Genomic DNA, 14722 nt, shown 5'->3' on the forward strand with positions numbered 1-14722 from the left:
GAAAAAGTCCTGTGTCAATAGTTTGGGGGACTTGCCTTTCCATGAAAAGGGAGTTCTCCCTGGGATTGGTTTGATTGGATGAAGTCAGTTGAATGCATCGATCTCACTTATTTACAAAGGTGGGGATTTTGAGGTTGGATTTTTGCCTCTCACTGATTGCGACATTGGACTCCAGCTAGAAGCTGTCTTCAGGCCCTCACATGTAAACATAGGGCTGCTGCGCGCTGCAGCCTGCTCTGTCAAGGGACAGTCTGGGGGAGAAAGCATGCCGAGATACACAGTACATGTCCGAGGAGAATGGCTGGCAGTGCCATGTCAAAGCAGCACCAGCACAGTTGGGTGGCTGGGAAAGGAAGCTGTGAGACGGTACATGAAGAACAAACCAGACAACGGGGGATTTGCCTCAGTAGAAGAAGTAAAATTTTATGTTCGAAGGTGCAAGGGACTTGGCTTGCTGGATCTTGAAGATACAGTGGAGGATGCTCTGGAAGATAATGAATTTGTTGAAGTTGGTAAGCAAAGTGTTAAGCAACACATTGCAGAGTGACCATGTTGGCATCTGTCAGCTAACTCTGTCTTAGTTTAACTAAAATTACATCTGAGAGGGCATTATGACTTTCATGGAAAAATGCCAAAATGTTTTAAGAATATTAGAACTATATAAAGCTTAGAACATACAGGATTCTAGATGCATCACCAGCATATGATGTCATATATAATACATGCTTGGGTTAGGCTGTTCTGCTTTTGCCTTTAGAGTACCTTAAATGAATACATATTTGCTTGCTATTTTCCTGTAAGCATACAAATACATTCAGGGTTGATACAGCTGTAAGAGTTCTAATTTGAAGTTGTATTATAATGAATAACAATTTATATGTAGAATGCAATTGAATTCCACTTGTGTTTATTCTGTTTATTTCTCCTAGTTATAGAAGGAGATATAATGTCTCCAGATTTCATACCATCTCAGCCAGAAGGAGTTCATTTGTATCCTTTTTTAAATGCCATGTTAGCTACTTATAATTCCAGGTCTATAATTCTCTAGATATCCCTGTTCTTTTAGAGTTCATTCTTAAAACACATTACCAGCTGTAATCAAATGTTCCCTACATGTGAAATCTGGTCTGCCCTTTATTTTCCTTTACAGAACCTTCAGATACAGCAAATACCGAGAACCAGAACAGGTAGTAACTACCAGTGATTTTACAACTCAGTAACAAATCCTGTTACTCACCAAAACGTGCAGACAGTTGAGCCACTGCATCATTCACAAGTGCAGGGGCTGTTAGATTGGCTGAGCCCAGGAAATTCGATTATATAATGTGCTTATTATGTTTCTGTTAGTGATTTCCTGTCTTACAAATAAGCATGAGCAACCTTCATGTCATTGCGGAGTTTTAATTGTATTGGTTTTAATTCTGATTACTAAGCAACTTGATACATATCCTAAACTAAAAGGTGGTTCTTTGGCGTAGTATATTTTTTTAGATGGCAACAGTTTAACAACAGAAGACTTGGTCAATTTAGGAAAGGGGCTCTACAAGATCAAGGTAAAGATTCTGAATAAATGTAACTAAAAATTACATGTTTATCTTGTTATAATCTAAATAATAATAGATAAACTAGTATTTAAACTACTCATGTTTTAGCTCACCCCTGAAGCTGAAGCAAAAGTCAATGAATCACGAGAAGTGATTGAAAGGATCGTAAAGGAACAGACAGGTGAATATTCTTAGTCTAGCTATTAATTGTTCAGAAAACTTAATCGTGTTCCCTCCTTAACCAGCAGTGTATGTTTCTTGCAGTTGTTTATGGAATCACCACTGGGTTTGGGAAGTTTGCCAGGACAGTCATCCCAAACAGTAAGCTGAGGTAAGTTGTTTGTGCAGCTAGCTCCATTATTTCTTTTCAGGAAAGGAAAATAGGGAGCGTTTTGACCCTGTACATTTATATTCTGTGGTTACATGAGAGGGTTGCTTCAGTATTTCCCTCTGTTCTGTGCAAAATAAACCCTGATGAGACTTATTTGGGGTTTTACTTTTTTCTTTTTTTTGTCCATAGGGAGCTTCAAGTGAACTTGGTTCGCTCACATTCAGCAGGTAATGAGAAATCACCTGCTGTTTCTCTCTTCTGCCACTGTTGGTAGCAGGTTGGTAACCCAGAGGGTTACTGTTTCAGGTGTGGGGAAACCTTTGAGCCCAGAGAGATCTCGCATGCTGCTGGCGCTGAGAATTAACGTCCTGGCAAAAGGATACAGTGGAATATCCCTAGAAACGCTCCAGCAAGTTATTGAAGCATTTAATGGTAAAAAGATAATTAAAGAAAGTCCCCTTTCCTTTATCTTTTTCTTTTAACTGTTTCATTAAAGGGTGCAGCTCAGTAGGTCATATTTCCTTATAAACTACAGCTAGCCTGTGAGCAGTGACAAATCCCAGTCAGCAACAAGAGGAATCCTGTTGGTGCTATTGACTATGATCAAAGGATGTTATTGTGACTGCACTCATGCTGGCTTTTCTGTTTCCCAAGGAGTATCAAGAGGCAGCTCTAACAGGAGTCATTTTTGTTTTCTTCCTAGCATCCTGCCTTCCTTATATCCCAGAAAAAGGGACAGTTGGAGCCAGTGGAGACTTGGCCCCCCTCTCTCATCTTGCTCTGGGATTAATTGGAGAGGGAAAAATGTGGTCCCCAAAGAGTGGCTGGGCTGATGCTAAATATGTAAGATTCATACAGCTGATTGCTTTTTCTTCTGCTTGCTGTCTCATTTGCCAAATTGTGTGCAGCCTTGAGAGAAAGAGAGCTTTCGCTCAGATTAAGAGTATGTAAAAGACCAGATTTTTTGTACCAGCCTGAACTGGGACTAAGTTGCCTTTAGTAACTCATTCTCCACCTTGAGGAAGGTGGATCCATGAGAATGGAGTATCTGACCCACACTCGGTGGAGCAGATATGAATATGCAGCATGTTATTATGTCCTAAAGAAATATCATGCCATAGTATTACAATACAAGATACCATAGTGATGTAATTTAGGACGTGGAGAGAGGGACAGAATATGATACCAGCTATGAAAGTATAATTACTACATCTTGAGCTCTATGGACATCAACACTGCTCCAAAAAAAACCAAGATCACCTCAAATTCAAGCCTTGAAATGCTGAGAGCATCTGGAGAGTATTTGAGGCAGTAACTCATATCAGTAACATTTCAACTGATTTTATAATGACTTTAAGTGAACACACAGGTTTAGACATTTCATTTTTGATAAATTAACTAGGGTTCCAAGGAACATTTATAACATTCTCCTTTACAAGATGGAAGCTTTACAATAGAATTAATTTTAATTAATTGTGAATTTGCCACTAATACATCAGCAGATTGATTTAGCTTTGAGTACCTCCAAGTCTGTCCCCTCCAGAGTCTTTTGTGCTAGTTTGTTCTGATGCATCTGTCACTCCTACCCATGAATATTTGAACACCAGATTTATTATAGATTAGTAGCTGTACCCTTGCTGTAGGCTGGAGAAGTGCTGAGAGCTACACAGGGAGAGAAGTAAGAAGGAAGTAGGCTGGTGTGTTCTGGAACTTTGGGACCAGAATCTGCAGTTGTACATCTCTGAGACGTATTACCTCTTCAGTTGGAAAGGTTGAAAAGACTATAATCAGAGTCAAAGCTATACCATTCCTCTATTTCCCACAAGAGTGATTGCTGTATGTAATAGACTTGTATAGAATAAACTGAGTAGGATTTCAATCATTGGTGATCTTCCATAGAAATGGTTAGGGAATCATTTATAAAGGAGTGGTTTATATGAAGCCAAACCTGTTAGAAGGCAGGGTGTAGGCAGAACTACCTTCCCAGGGTGTTTCCAGCCTTGGCTACAATTACTCTCTTCCATCAGCTAGTACCTGGTAAATGTTAATGGGCTGTGGCAGTGTCTTGCTCCACTGTTCCTACTACTTTCTTCTGTTGGCACTGGGAAATGAGGTGCTAGTTTAAAAGCCCAAAAATGCTGTCCTTTATTTAGCCCAGCAGAAAAACTATTTTAAATGTTTGTATAGAAAGGTCTTTTTCACCTATTGCTTAAGGGATTTGTTATTATTTTTATTTATGGGAACATTTACGTTTTAAAAGGTTTTTGGTGATTGAATTACTGGAAACCTTTTGTATTAATTACCCTTTCATTAAACTCCTTCACAGGTCCTGGAAGCCCATGGTCTGAGACCAATTACCTTGAAACCAAAAGAGGTAATAAAGTATAATGATGCCAGCTGATGGAAAACAAGCATAGTCAATCACTGTACTTACAATTTAAGCATGAAATGAATTAACGGTCATTTTAAATCAGGCTCCAGAAGGATATTAATAAAATAATATCAAGGGTTGAAGTCACCTCTCTTAGTTTCACCCTATTTGACTTAAAATGTAAGACCCAAGCCTGATGTTTAGATTTGCTCTGTAGTTGGTAGACACAGGCATCTTCAGAAAACACTTTATATCATCCTGAAACAGCTAAGAAGCCTTCTCAAGGTACCTATTTGCCCTTTGACCGTAGCAGGAGCTCAGATGACTGACTTGAACCAGGTATTTGACTTCTAGATCATTAAAACTAGGTGAGGTGAATCTCACTCTGAATATTAACGTTTACATGGGAACACAACAGGTTTGAGGGCTGTGGACCTCAGTAGTTATAATACAGCACCAGGAGCAAGAAGCCAAATTCAGAGTCTTCTAAAGGCGAATGAAGGCTGTCATGGGCCTCATGTTTGCTTAGAACAAATCCTTTAAAGCAGTTATAAATTCTAATGCTCTTTTAATATACTACTTCCTCATTGTGCCCCCCATGCTCATACCTTCTTGGGTTTAATAATTTAAGAAGAAACAATAAGAATAGGATTCCACTTCCAAAGGACTGGAAAAGAATACATATTTTCTGTGCTTTTCTTGCTTGAAATAAACTTGAAAAAACATTAAATAAACCTCTTGCTTGAAAAACTACTGGAGCTCCAAAGCTGCCTAAAGTGACTTAGTAATCATGAACACTGGCAATTTATGTAGCAAAGATGTCAGGTCAAGCTGTGTGTTTTATGATTTCAGGACGATCCAGGAAGCTGAGCAAAGGTCTTTAACTCATTCATATGAGGAACAATTTTCACAGAGATGGGGAATTATCACAGCATGTGGAATAGCCGCAATGAATTTGCTTAATATCTGTCCTCTCTTTGAAGGGTCTGGCTCTCATCAATGGAACACAAATGATCACCTCACTGGGATGTGAAGCGGTTGAAAGGGCTGGTGCTATAGCTAGACAAGCTGACATAATTGCTGCACTTACACTTGAAGTCTTGAAGGGTACAACAAGGGCCTTTGACACTGGTGGGTACTGAGCCTTTCCTGTCTATTCACTTAACAGCTGTTGACAAGAGAGACAAAACCTGACAGTGTAACCTGGTTTACTAGATATCCATGCAGTGCGCCCACACCGAGGGCAGGCTGAAGTGGCATTTCGATTCAGGTCCCTCCTAGATTCTGACCATCACCCATCAGAAATAGCAGGTAAACAATCTTACCCTTCACTCTCTCAGGTTACCAGGACAGGCTTGGCTCTTCAACAGTAGCCTGTATGCTTTTGTATAAGGAATATTTGTTTTTTCCTCTCTTGCTTCTTTCTAGAGAGCCATAGATTCTGTGACCGAGTTCAGGATGCATACACAATGCGCTGCTGCCCTCAGGTAAAAACTTACTTTTTTTTTCTTATAGCAATAGATAAATGATGGTGAAGTTCCCACCTCAGAAATGCATCAGTTGTATGTTGTCTGACTCCATTAGAGGTTTTATTTTGCATTTCCCACACTTCAAAGTTATTATTAATGGACACATGTAATTCATCGATCCCATGCATGCACCCTTTGAGCAGCATCTAGCAAAGGTACGTTCATATCTGGAAGAGACCAAGGTGTCAGAAGCAGAGGGAAGGTGCTGGTTTCTGTGCTTGTAGGCTTTGCAGGTAATTTCTTCTGCACTGGCGCTAAGACCATGAAAGGTGGGGAAAGGTGGTTCCAGAAGCAGCCAGACTGCAGTATCTCAAACGTAGTGGAAAAACTCAATCTCATAAGTTTTAGCATGTACAAAGCTATTAAATCAGTGGAATTAATGGAAGCTAATTAATGAGACTGTTTTCTGTGGGGCATTTATGAAGCTGCTTCTTCCCTAATAACACTTCTACCACTGAGTAAGTATCCTATCTTCCATTTAGGGTAAACTAATCCAGACAAGTAAAGAATTATATATTCAAGTAACCCTTTTAGCAATACTGCTATAATAACAGTAAATACAGTCTTCTGGGTGTCTAGGATGGGCAGTGATGATGCTAATTTTAGAGCAAATCCAACACCATCTTCATGTGTGGATTTAGAGACTGGGAGGATGGGAAAGAAAGTACCTGCAGCTCAGTCAGCATCCTGAAGATGAAGTATGGATACTAAAATCAGGTGCTAATATCCTTTGTTCTAGGTGCATGGAGTTGTAAATGATACAATTGCTTTTGTGAAGAACATCATGATGACTGAAATCAATAGTGCCACGGACAACCCTGTATCTTTTTAATGACCTTATTAATATGTAAAATTTTGCTTTGTCTTTTTTATCCATTTCTTCTATATAATTATTTGCATTGGAGGAAAAAACATTGTAACTGTCTTCAGTCAAGAACTACTACAGCCAAGAAGTTACAACAGCACTTCCCTTCCTTTCCCCATGTCTGTATTGGTGCATCCAAGTGTGTGTTGGGAAGAGGAAATGACATGTGCATATGGTTTAGCGCATGTTAAATATTTCCTAGATTAGATTATATATCTCTATATTGAATATGTGAATAGATGGGATTTGACAACCAGATGCACACAGACAGGTGGTGATTTGTCATATGAAACCATCTGTTGGTGCAGCATGAGTGAAACCTGTACTAAATTGCACTCTGGAAAGGCAGACAAAAGACATATAGACTGGTAAGCCTCACCATGGCTGAGCCTCATAAACTCTGTGTACAGTTCTCGCATTGGCACTGGGCAAGGCTGGATTCCCCTCAGTAGTATAATGATGCTATACAGAACATCATATCAATTGCTAATAAGCATTACTGCTTGTAACCTGTCTAAAATTGTATCTAGCAGGGAGAGAATCTATCAGAGAACTGAGAAACTATGTTAGGATACAAACACATGTGCTTCTTTGCACCCCTCTCACCCTTGATCAAAGCCCTCATTTCATGTAGTCTATTTATTTGGAAAAATAGATGTCAAAATTGTAAGTTTGGAGAACTGAGATTGGGTCTTCATTTTCTCAAAAGTGAACACACGGATGTAATATAATGTGCTTGCAAATAGAAACCTGTTAGCGCAAACATTCCTCCAGTTAAGATACTGTGATTAGAGATATCTGTCATGTAAGCTGAATTTTCACCCATATTTTTGCCTTAACTTCTACTTAAAGATGGTGTTTGCTGAAAGAGCAGAGACCATATCTGGAGGAAATTTTCATGGTGAATATCCTGCAAAGGTAATTAGGCATTTGGAGAAAGAAAAACTAAAAATTGGTTTCTGTTTTGGTTTTCCATTTGTTTCTCCTGTCATCTGGTTTAACGAGATCTTCTTTTATAGGCTCTGGACTACTTGGCAATTGGTGTGCATGAACTCGCTGCAATCAGTGAAAGAAGAATTGAGAGGCTCTGTAACCCCTCACTCAGTGAACTGCCTGCATTTTTAGTCACTGAAGGAGGTCTGAACTCTGGCTTCATGATAGCACACTGCACAGCAGCTGCCCTGGGTGAGTGCTTGAGCAATATTAAGAGAAAGCTAGAAAGACCATTTTATGTCAAGGCAGTTGTAATTTGTTAGTAGATACAAAGGCATTTTGCTCCTGTTTTCCATCTCGTCTCTATGTGCTGGGTACAATTTTTAAGTTCAGTTCAGCTACAGTTACTTCATCTCAGGATTCTTTATTCTGAATTGACCCATGGACAAGTTTAGTGCTCTGAGCATGCAAACCCTTAGGTAGACCTTTGTGAGAACACTTGCCTGGTTGCATCTTTATGGGATTGGGAGGGAGTTTTCTCATTTACAGTCACCAACATGAAAGCCCTGTGTTATTACAGTTCATGGGTTCAGAAAAGCAAGAACCAAAATAAACATGCTGTGAGTATAGAGGGTAAATTATAAGAGAGATGCAAATAGACAAAAGAAGAGAACATGTCAGATAAACGTCTACATAAACATCTTGCCGGAAAAAATAGTGAACTAAATCAATGTGATAAAGGAGCACTGCCTAGAGGCTGGTTTTGGAAGTGGGTCTGGAAAACGAGTTGAAGTGCTTGTCCCCTGTTTTGAAGGATGGAAACTTTTCCTTTTGGCTGGGCAGAGTTTAGGTTGGCTCCAGGCATTAGCTGTTGCTTGGCTTCAGGTTTTGTAGCTCGTGTCTGCAATCTAGAGTGAGAGATTCTGGGGTGCTTATGGTTTTTCCTTTAGGGAATGAAAATAATCTCCCTGCCTCCTAACTCATCACTGAGCTGACACCAGGACTCCGTGGGTTAGAAAAGATCTGCATGCACCCAGAGCACTGTGAATGCAGACTTCATTTCCCCTCTTCTAAAGAGCAGTTCTCAACCTCAGATTGGTTTTGGATGGTGCCTACAGTCCTTCCTGCAGCCAAATTCCCCTTGCTTTTGAGCACAGCTTGAAAGACTTACTCCAGGTCTCCTACCTGGCTTGCAACACCGGAGTGCTTCCAACTTGTGGACGTATGTGCCAGAGGAGGAACATGGGCAGCCTCATAGCAAGGCAAGGAGGGTGGGAGAGGATTTGTATCATGCTCCTGCATCTTCCTGGAGCAAGTTCTGCAAGTGCCTCTGCTCTGATGTGAAGAGACCAGATGCTGATCTCAAGCTCTCTTCTTGAAACCAGGGGGGATACAGTGTCTGTGACTGAAAACAGAGGTTGCCTTGGAGTAACAGGCACACCAGGCTTGTATTTCAGTAATGTTGTCTGCTCTTTTTCTTCAGTTTTCATCAAGGCTTTGAGTCAAAGCAACACAACCCTGAAGGTGGGGAAGGAGAGAGCAGTTCTTCTATATTTGGTTAATATTTGCATCTCAAGGCTTTTGAGAACCTGAACATACACAAGTTCATGGGAGCTAATGAAATCCATCTGAGGGTGCTGAAGGAGCTGGTGAATAAAGTTGCTAAGCCCCTGTCCATCATATTTGAAAAATCATGGCAGTCAGGTGAAGTTCCCAATGACTGGAAAAAGGGAAATATAACCCCCATTTTCAAGAAGGGGAAAATGGATGACCCGGGGAATTACAGACCAGTCAGTCTCACCTCTGTGCCTGGCAAAATCTTGGAGCAGATCCTCCTGGAAGGCATGCTAGGGCACATGAAAAACAACAAGGTGCTTGGTGACAGCCAGCATGGCTTTACTAGGGGAAAATCCTGCCTGACCAATTTGGTGGCCTTCTATGACGGGGCTACAAAAGTGATGGGCAGGGGTGGAGCAGTTGACGTCATCTTCCTGGACTTGTGCAAAGCATTCGACACTGTCCCACATGACATCTTTGTCTATAAATTGGAGTGTCATCAATTTGATAGGTGGACCACTCAGTGGATAAAGAACTGGCTGGATGGTCGCACACAAAGAGTTGTGGTCAACGGTTCAATGTCCAGCTGGAGACCAGTAACAAGTGGTGTCCCTCAGGGATCAGTGTTGGGACCGGTCTTGTTCAGCATCTTTGTCGGTGACATGGACAGTGGGATTGAGTGTGCCCTCAGCAAGCTTGCCGATGATACAAAGCTGTGTGGTTCGGTTGATACGCTGGAGGGAAGGAATGCCATTCAGAGGGACGCTGACACGCTTGTGAGGTGGGCTGATGCCAACCTCATGAAGTTTAACCATGCCAAGTGCAAGGTCCTACACCTGAGTGGGAGCAATCCTAGGCACAGCTGCAGGTTGGGCAAAAAGGAAATTCATGGCAGCCCTGAGGAGAAGGACTTGGGGGTGTTGGTAGATGAGAAAATGAACATGATCCAGCAGTGTGCACTCACAGCCCAGAAAACCAACCGTATCCTGGGCTGCATCAAGAGGAGCATGACCAGCAGGTCAAAGGAGGTGATCCTGCCTCTCTGCTCTGCTCTCGTGAGACCTCACTTGGAGTATTGTGTGCAGTTCTGGTGTCCTCAACATAAAAAGGACATGGTACTGTTAGAACAAGTCCAGAGGAGGGCCACAAGGATGATCAGGGGACTGGAGCACCTCCCGTATGAAGACAGGCTGAGAAAGTTGAGGCTGTTCAGCCTGGAGAAGAGAAGGCTGCATGGAGACCTCATAGCAGCCTTCCAGTATCTGAAGGGGGCCTACAGGGATGCTGGAGAGGGACTCTTCATTAGGGACTGTAGTGACAGGACAAGGGGTAATGGGTTAAAACTTAAACAGGGGATGTTTAGATTGGTTATAAGGAAGAAATTCTTTACTGTAAGGGTGCTGAGGTACTGGAATGGGTTGCCCAGGGAGGTTGTGAATGCTCCATCCCTGGCAGTGTTCAAGGCCAGGTTGGATGAAGCCTTGGGTGACATGGTTTAGTGTGAGGTGTCCCTGCCCATGGCAGGTGGGTTGGAACTAGATGATCCTGAGGTCCTTTCCAACCCTAACTATTCTATGATTTTATGATTCTAAGGCTGATATTGGTTACCATTTTCTACTGTTTTCAGAGGCAGTGGTAGTTTTCAAGGTGCTTATTACAAATTTTGATGCATCCTCAAAAGAGGAACAATAGTTGGACCTGATGCGGTGGACAGACTCTTTGCTCCAGGTTGGCCATTTCTTCTGCTGTCTCATGCCCATTCTGTCCTAAATTCATTGCACTGTTCTCTTGCAGTTTCTGAGAACAAAGCCTTGTGCCACCCCTCTTCTGTCGATTCTCTCTCGACCAGTGCTGCTACAGAGGATCATGTGTCCATGGGAGGATGGGCTGCAAGAAAAGCCTTGAGAGTTATTGAACATGTGGAACAAGGTAAAATTAAAACACTGATTTCCTCGCAGACCTTGAATGTGTAACTACATGAAGATATTGGTGCCATTCTTTTCAGATATATTTTAAGAAAAAAAAGGAGTTAACGCACCTGAAAGAACTATCTCAAAAATATTTACATACTTTTATAAGCATTTTGACATTTCTACCAGAAATCAGGTAAATCTGGTACCAAGTGTTTCTTATGAAACAAAACTTCTTACTGCAGGACACTCAGCAAAACTTTCCTCCCTTGCTTACAGGGGATTACAGATTGCTTACAGAAATCTTGCTTACAGATTGCTCTCTTGGTTGTTTATTTATTTATTTGGCAGATGATGTGCTTAGATATACTGTGCCAGCTGGTAGTATGAGTAATACATGGCACACAAATACTGAACTCACCCACTAAGTTTATACAGTTGAGTGCTCTGAAGACTTAGTTCTTCAGAAACTGTTTTCTGTGTGTAAACAAGAGTTTAAGGAACTGTGTGTTTCAACAGTGTGCTGAGAAACAGCGTGTCCTAGATCCAGTTGGTTCCTTCAGATCCTTGGGTGAATTGGCTTGTAAAAGTGAGGAACTAATGTCAATGGTGAATGATCAGGTGTGAGGTGGGTAGATAAGGTGCAAACTTCTCCAGACAGAAGACTCTCTTCCAAACCTCTCTAATTTTCCTGGTGCTTCCATGTGGGTTCTTGCAAGCTTCATAAGCAGAACTTTCTTTAGTAGCTCAGGCCCCTTTCTTCTCAGTCCTGAAGAGATTTTCTTATTTGCGATTTGAGTATTCAAAATACCCTGGAAGAGATTCCTCTGGATTTAAGACTGTGGTGACCAGGAGTTCCTGGCACACTGAACTGCAGAGCACCCACAATCTGCTTGCTAAAATGCTGGATACTGCCTCCAGCACCATTCATAACACAATCTTGCTGCTGGGCCACCTCTCTGGGATGTGTGGATCCACTGTCTGTTCACACTGCCTAAAACTATATCATATGATCCAGAATGAATGCCAGCGATAGGTTTATGAGGGAAACCTTGCCTTGAGCTGGTCCTGCAAAGTACCCCTTTCACTGTTCTGATTTCCTAGTTCTGGCTATCGAGCTGCTCGCAGCCTGCCAGGGCATTGAATTCCTACGCCCTCTGAGAACAACCACCCCATTGGAGAAGGTCTATGACCTTGTGCGCTCCGTTGTGAGGTAAGATCAAATAAACGTCTCCCCAGCTGCTGCCAGTGGTGGTTAATGTTTGGCCAATGTCTGTAATGTGTCTCATTACAGGCCTTGGATAAAGGATCGCTTCATGGCCCCAGACATCGAAGCAGCTCACAGGCTGCTTGTGGAGCAGCAGGTGAGTGTTGACTTTCAGCACGAGTGGTACAACTGTCCTGAGGAGCACACTGCAGCTCTGCTTTGGAAATAACCCTCTGTATATTCACTGGATGGGATCACTAAAAGCAGGACTCTGCCTGAGGCAAACCCACTGGATTTCTGGTGTTTGGCTTTCCTTAGTTTTTAGTGGGATAGATTTAGAGATCAGTTCCTAAACTTTCCCTGTGTAATAGATAGATTACATTATTAAGCCCAGCAGTGTCCAGGCATAGGTCCAGCTTGGAACTGCTTGAGGGCAGGGTCCTATAAGCCCACAGATGTCCACAGAAATCAGCAGCCTCTCCAGATGGTGATCCTCATTCCTGTGCCAATGAGGGTTCCCTAACCTTGAGGCCCTTGGGCATGGTCTGGATGCAATGAGACATGGATGAGAGAATAGCAGTGGTGAAATGTGTTAACTTGGGCCAAGTGTCTGTATAGCTATAGGATCAGCCTATTTTATTTGTTTGTAAAATATAACAGAAGAATTGAAGAGAGTAAGCAAATGGGAGAAGAAAATCACCTCTTTTTTACCTTCTTGCAGCCCTTACAGAAGGAGAGACCTAGGTGGCTGTAGAACACTGCTTTTCTGCCTTAAACTGCAGCTGCCATCCCTCCCCTTTTAATTTGTCCATGCCAACTGCTATTTTCTTTCCCCATCCCTTTCATAGCCAAGTAGTTCTGTAGGAACTGACAGTGATCCTCTCCCAACTATTGCACACAGAATATCAACTTGGTAGCAAGACAAGACACAATGTTTTTGCCTTTAACCCTTTCACCTTGCCTCCCCCCCCCAGCCTCTCAAGCTGTATTTTTTCCTGTCAACTCCATCCACATGCACTTCCTTAAACCTCACTCTGGCTGCTTCTCCGGTTCTGCTGATCACATACAACATATCTGCATAGGCCTGTAATTCTCATCCATCCCAATAACTTTCCTACAGGGTTTCCTGAACTTGTGTGCTGATGTCTCACCTGACCTTTTGTTTTGCCTCTGACTGCTGTTTCACTTTCTTATTTTGCAGGTGTGGGAAGTGGCTGAACCTTACATTGAAAAGTACAGGAGGGAACACGTCCCTGAATCGAGACCCATTTCACCAACAGCTTTCTCCCTGGGATTGCTGGATCATATGGGTATTGATCATGACCACAGGCATCAGGAAGACCTTTAAGAGAGCAGATCCTTTCCAGGACTTTGCCTGAGGGTAGCTGTTCTGTTTGAACTCAGTGTGGTTTCTTTAGGTGAACCAAAGGACCTCACTGTGTAGCTCAGAAGCACATATAGATAGTAAAGAAATGTCTCACTACTTTCCTTACATGTGAAAGACAGCCTATCGTGAGAGTGTGGTTTTGACTGAATTTCCTGAGCATCTAACACAAGGTATTAATGGATGTTCTGTACAGGGCCTCCTGTATTTGCTTTGTCAGCTGTTCTCTCATTTTCTCCTCATCTGTGCCAATGATACCAAACAACCTACATTTCATATTCTCGCCTTTGTTTTTGTTCCTTGGAGTAACTGCTGTGGTCCCCTTCATTCTGCCTCAACAAAGTTATCTTAAGGAGACTTAATTCTCCTCTCTCTTGAAGATCATGTGTGAGGTACAGGTTCTTGTGTGAAAGGAGCATTTTTAGAGCAGGTGCTTCATATAAATCACAAAAGCTGTATGCATGAAAATGCACTTTGAAGGTTATTGCTCCAGAACAAATATGTTGTATTCTGGTGATGAGCTACACTCGATGCAGCTTTCCAAGAGCTATGAGCTCACACCCGCAATAAATAAACTGAGGTTTCATATACAACTGCAGCAATCTATTTTCCTGTCATGTGTGATAATGAAAATGTAAAACAAAAGCTTAATTTGGAAATAGGAGAGGTGGAACAGGGGCCAGGAAAGCAAGGGGAAGGAGGAGATGTAGGAGTTGTGAATCTGAGCCGGTGCTGAAGCAAAAGCACAATATTTACACTCCCATGGCTCCCCAGCTATCCAAAGACCCCATTGCCACAGAGGGGCTGATGTCACAGTGTGCTGTGTTACAATACTGACCTCTGGTACAGGCTTTATTTTACAAGGGAAGAGTCAAGACTTGGACTTCACATCACAGTGCAGTGATGACATGTGATGACTGGTTAACAAACACCAGCCCTGGCACTACTGGCCCGACACCCATGGCTGGAGGGGATTCAGCATGAGCTAGAAATCTTCCCAGCCTGTCAGCTGTGCTGCCAGGGACAGTAAAAGTGCTAGTATGGGGCTGCCCCCAAGTGTCTGAGAACTACAGTGTTACATGAGCCCCGAG

At 42.3% G+C, this 14722-nt stretch overlaps 1 protein-coding gene across 1 annotated transcript; it reads left to right on the plus strand.

Annotated features, from left to right (window-relative positions):
* Positions 1 to 248: 248 nt before the first annotated feature.
* On the plus strand, positions 249 to 14205 carry HAL (histidine ammonia-lyase). The gene is made up of 20 exons (XM_005143122.3): positions 249 to 512; positions 930 to 990; positions 1160 to 1187; positions 1479 to 1553; positions 1653 to 1725; positions 1809 to 1875; positions 2065 to 2102; positions 2182 to 2307; positions 2579 to 2718; positions 4202 to 4249; positions 5230 to 5377; positions 5462 to 5557; positions 5675 to 5733; positions 6515 to 6595; positions 7493 to 7558; positions 7660 to 7825; positions 10925 to 11059; positions 12145 to 12253; positions 12335 to 12404; positions 13449 to 14205. The coding sequence occupies exons 1-20, from the start codon at positions 266 to 268 to the stop codon at positions 13593 to 13595; spliced, it is 1980 nt and encodes a 659-aa protein (XP_005143179.1). The 5' UTR covers positions 249 to 265; the 3' UTR covers positions 13596 to 14205.
* The last annotated feature ends 517 nt before the right edge of the window (positions 14206 to 14722 follow it).

This window comes from Melopsittacus undulatus, chromosome 5, assembly GCF_012275295.1.
Source record: "Melopsittacus undulatus isolate bMelUnd1 chromosome 5, bMelUnd1.mat.Z, whole genome shotgun sequence".
In the NCBI taxonomy this organism is placed as follows: Eukaryota; Metazoa; Chordata; class Aves; order Psittaciformes; family Psittaculidae; genus Melopsittacus; species Melopsittacus undulatus.

What these genes read in the sequence shown, in the direction of transcription:
- HAL (XM_005143122.3), top strand. Translation starts at nt 266, where the DNA reads ATGCCGAGATACACAGTACATGTCCGAGGAGAATGGCTGGCAGTGCCA. An exon ending in AATACCGAGAACCAGAACAG is followed by an intron (nt 1,188 to 1,478) that starts GTAGTAACTACC and finishes TCTTTGGCGTAG; the next exon opens with TATATTTTTTTAGATGGCAA. An exon ending in AGGGGCTCTACAAGATCAAG is followed by an intron (nt 1,554 to 1,652) that starts GTAAAGATTCTG and finishes CTCATGTTTTAG; the next exon opens with CTCACCCCTGAAGCTGAAGC.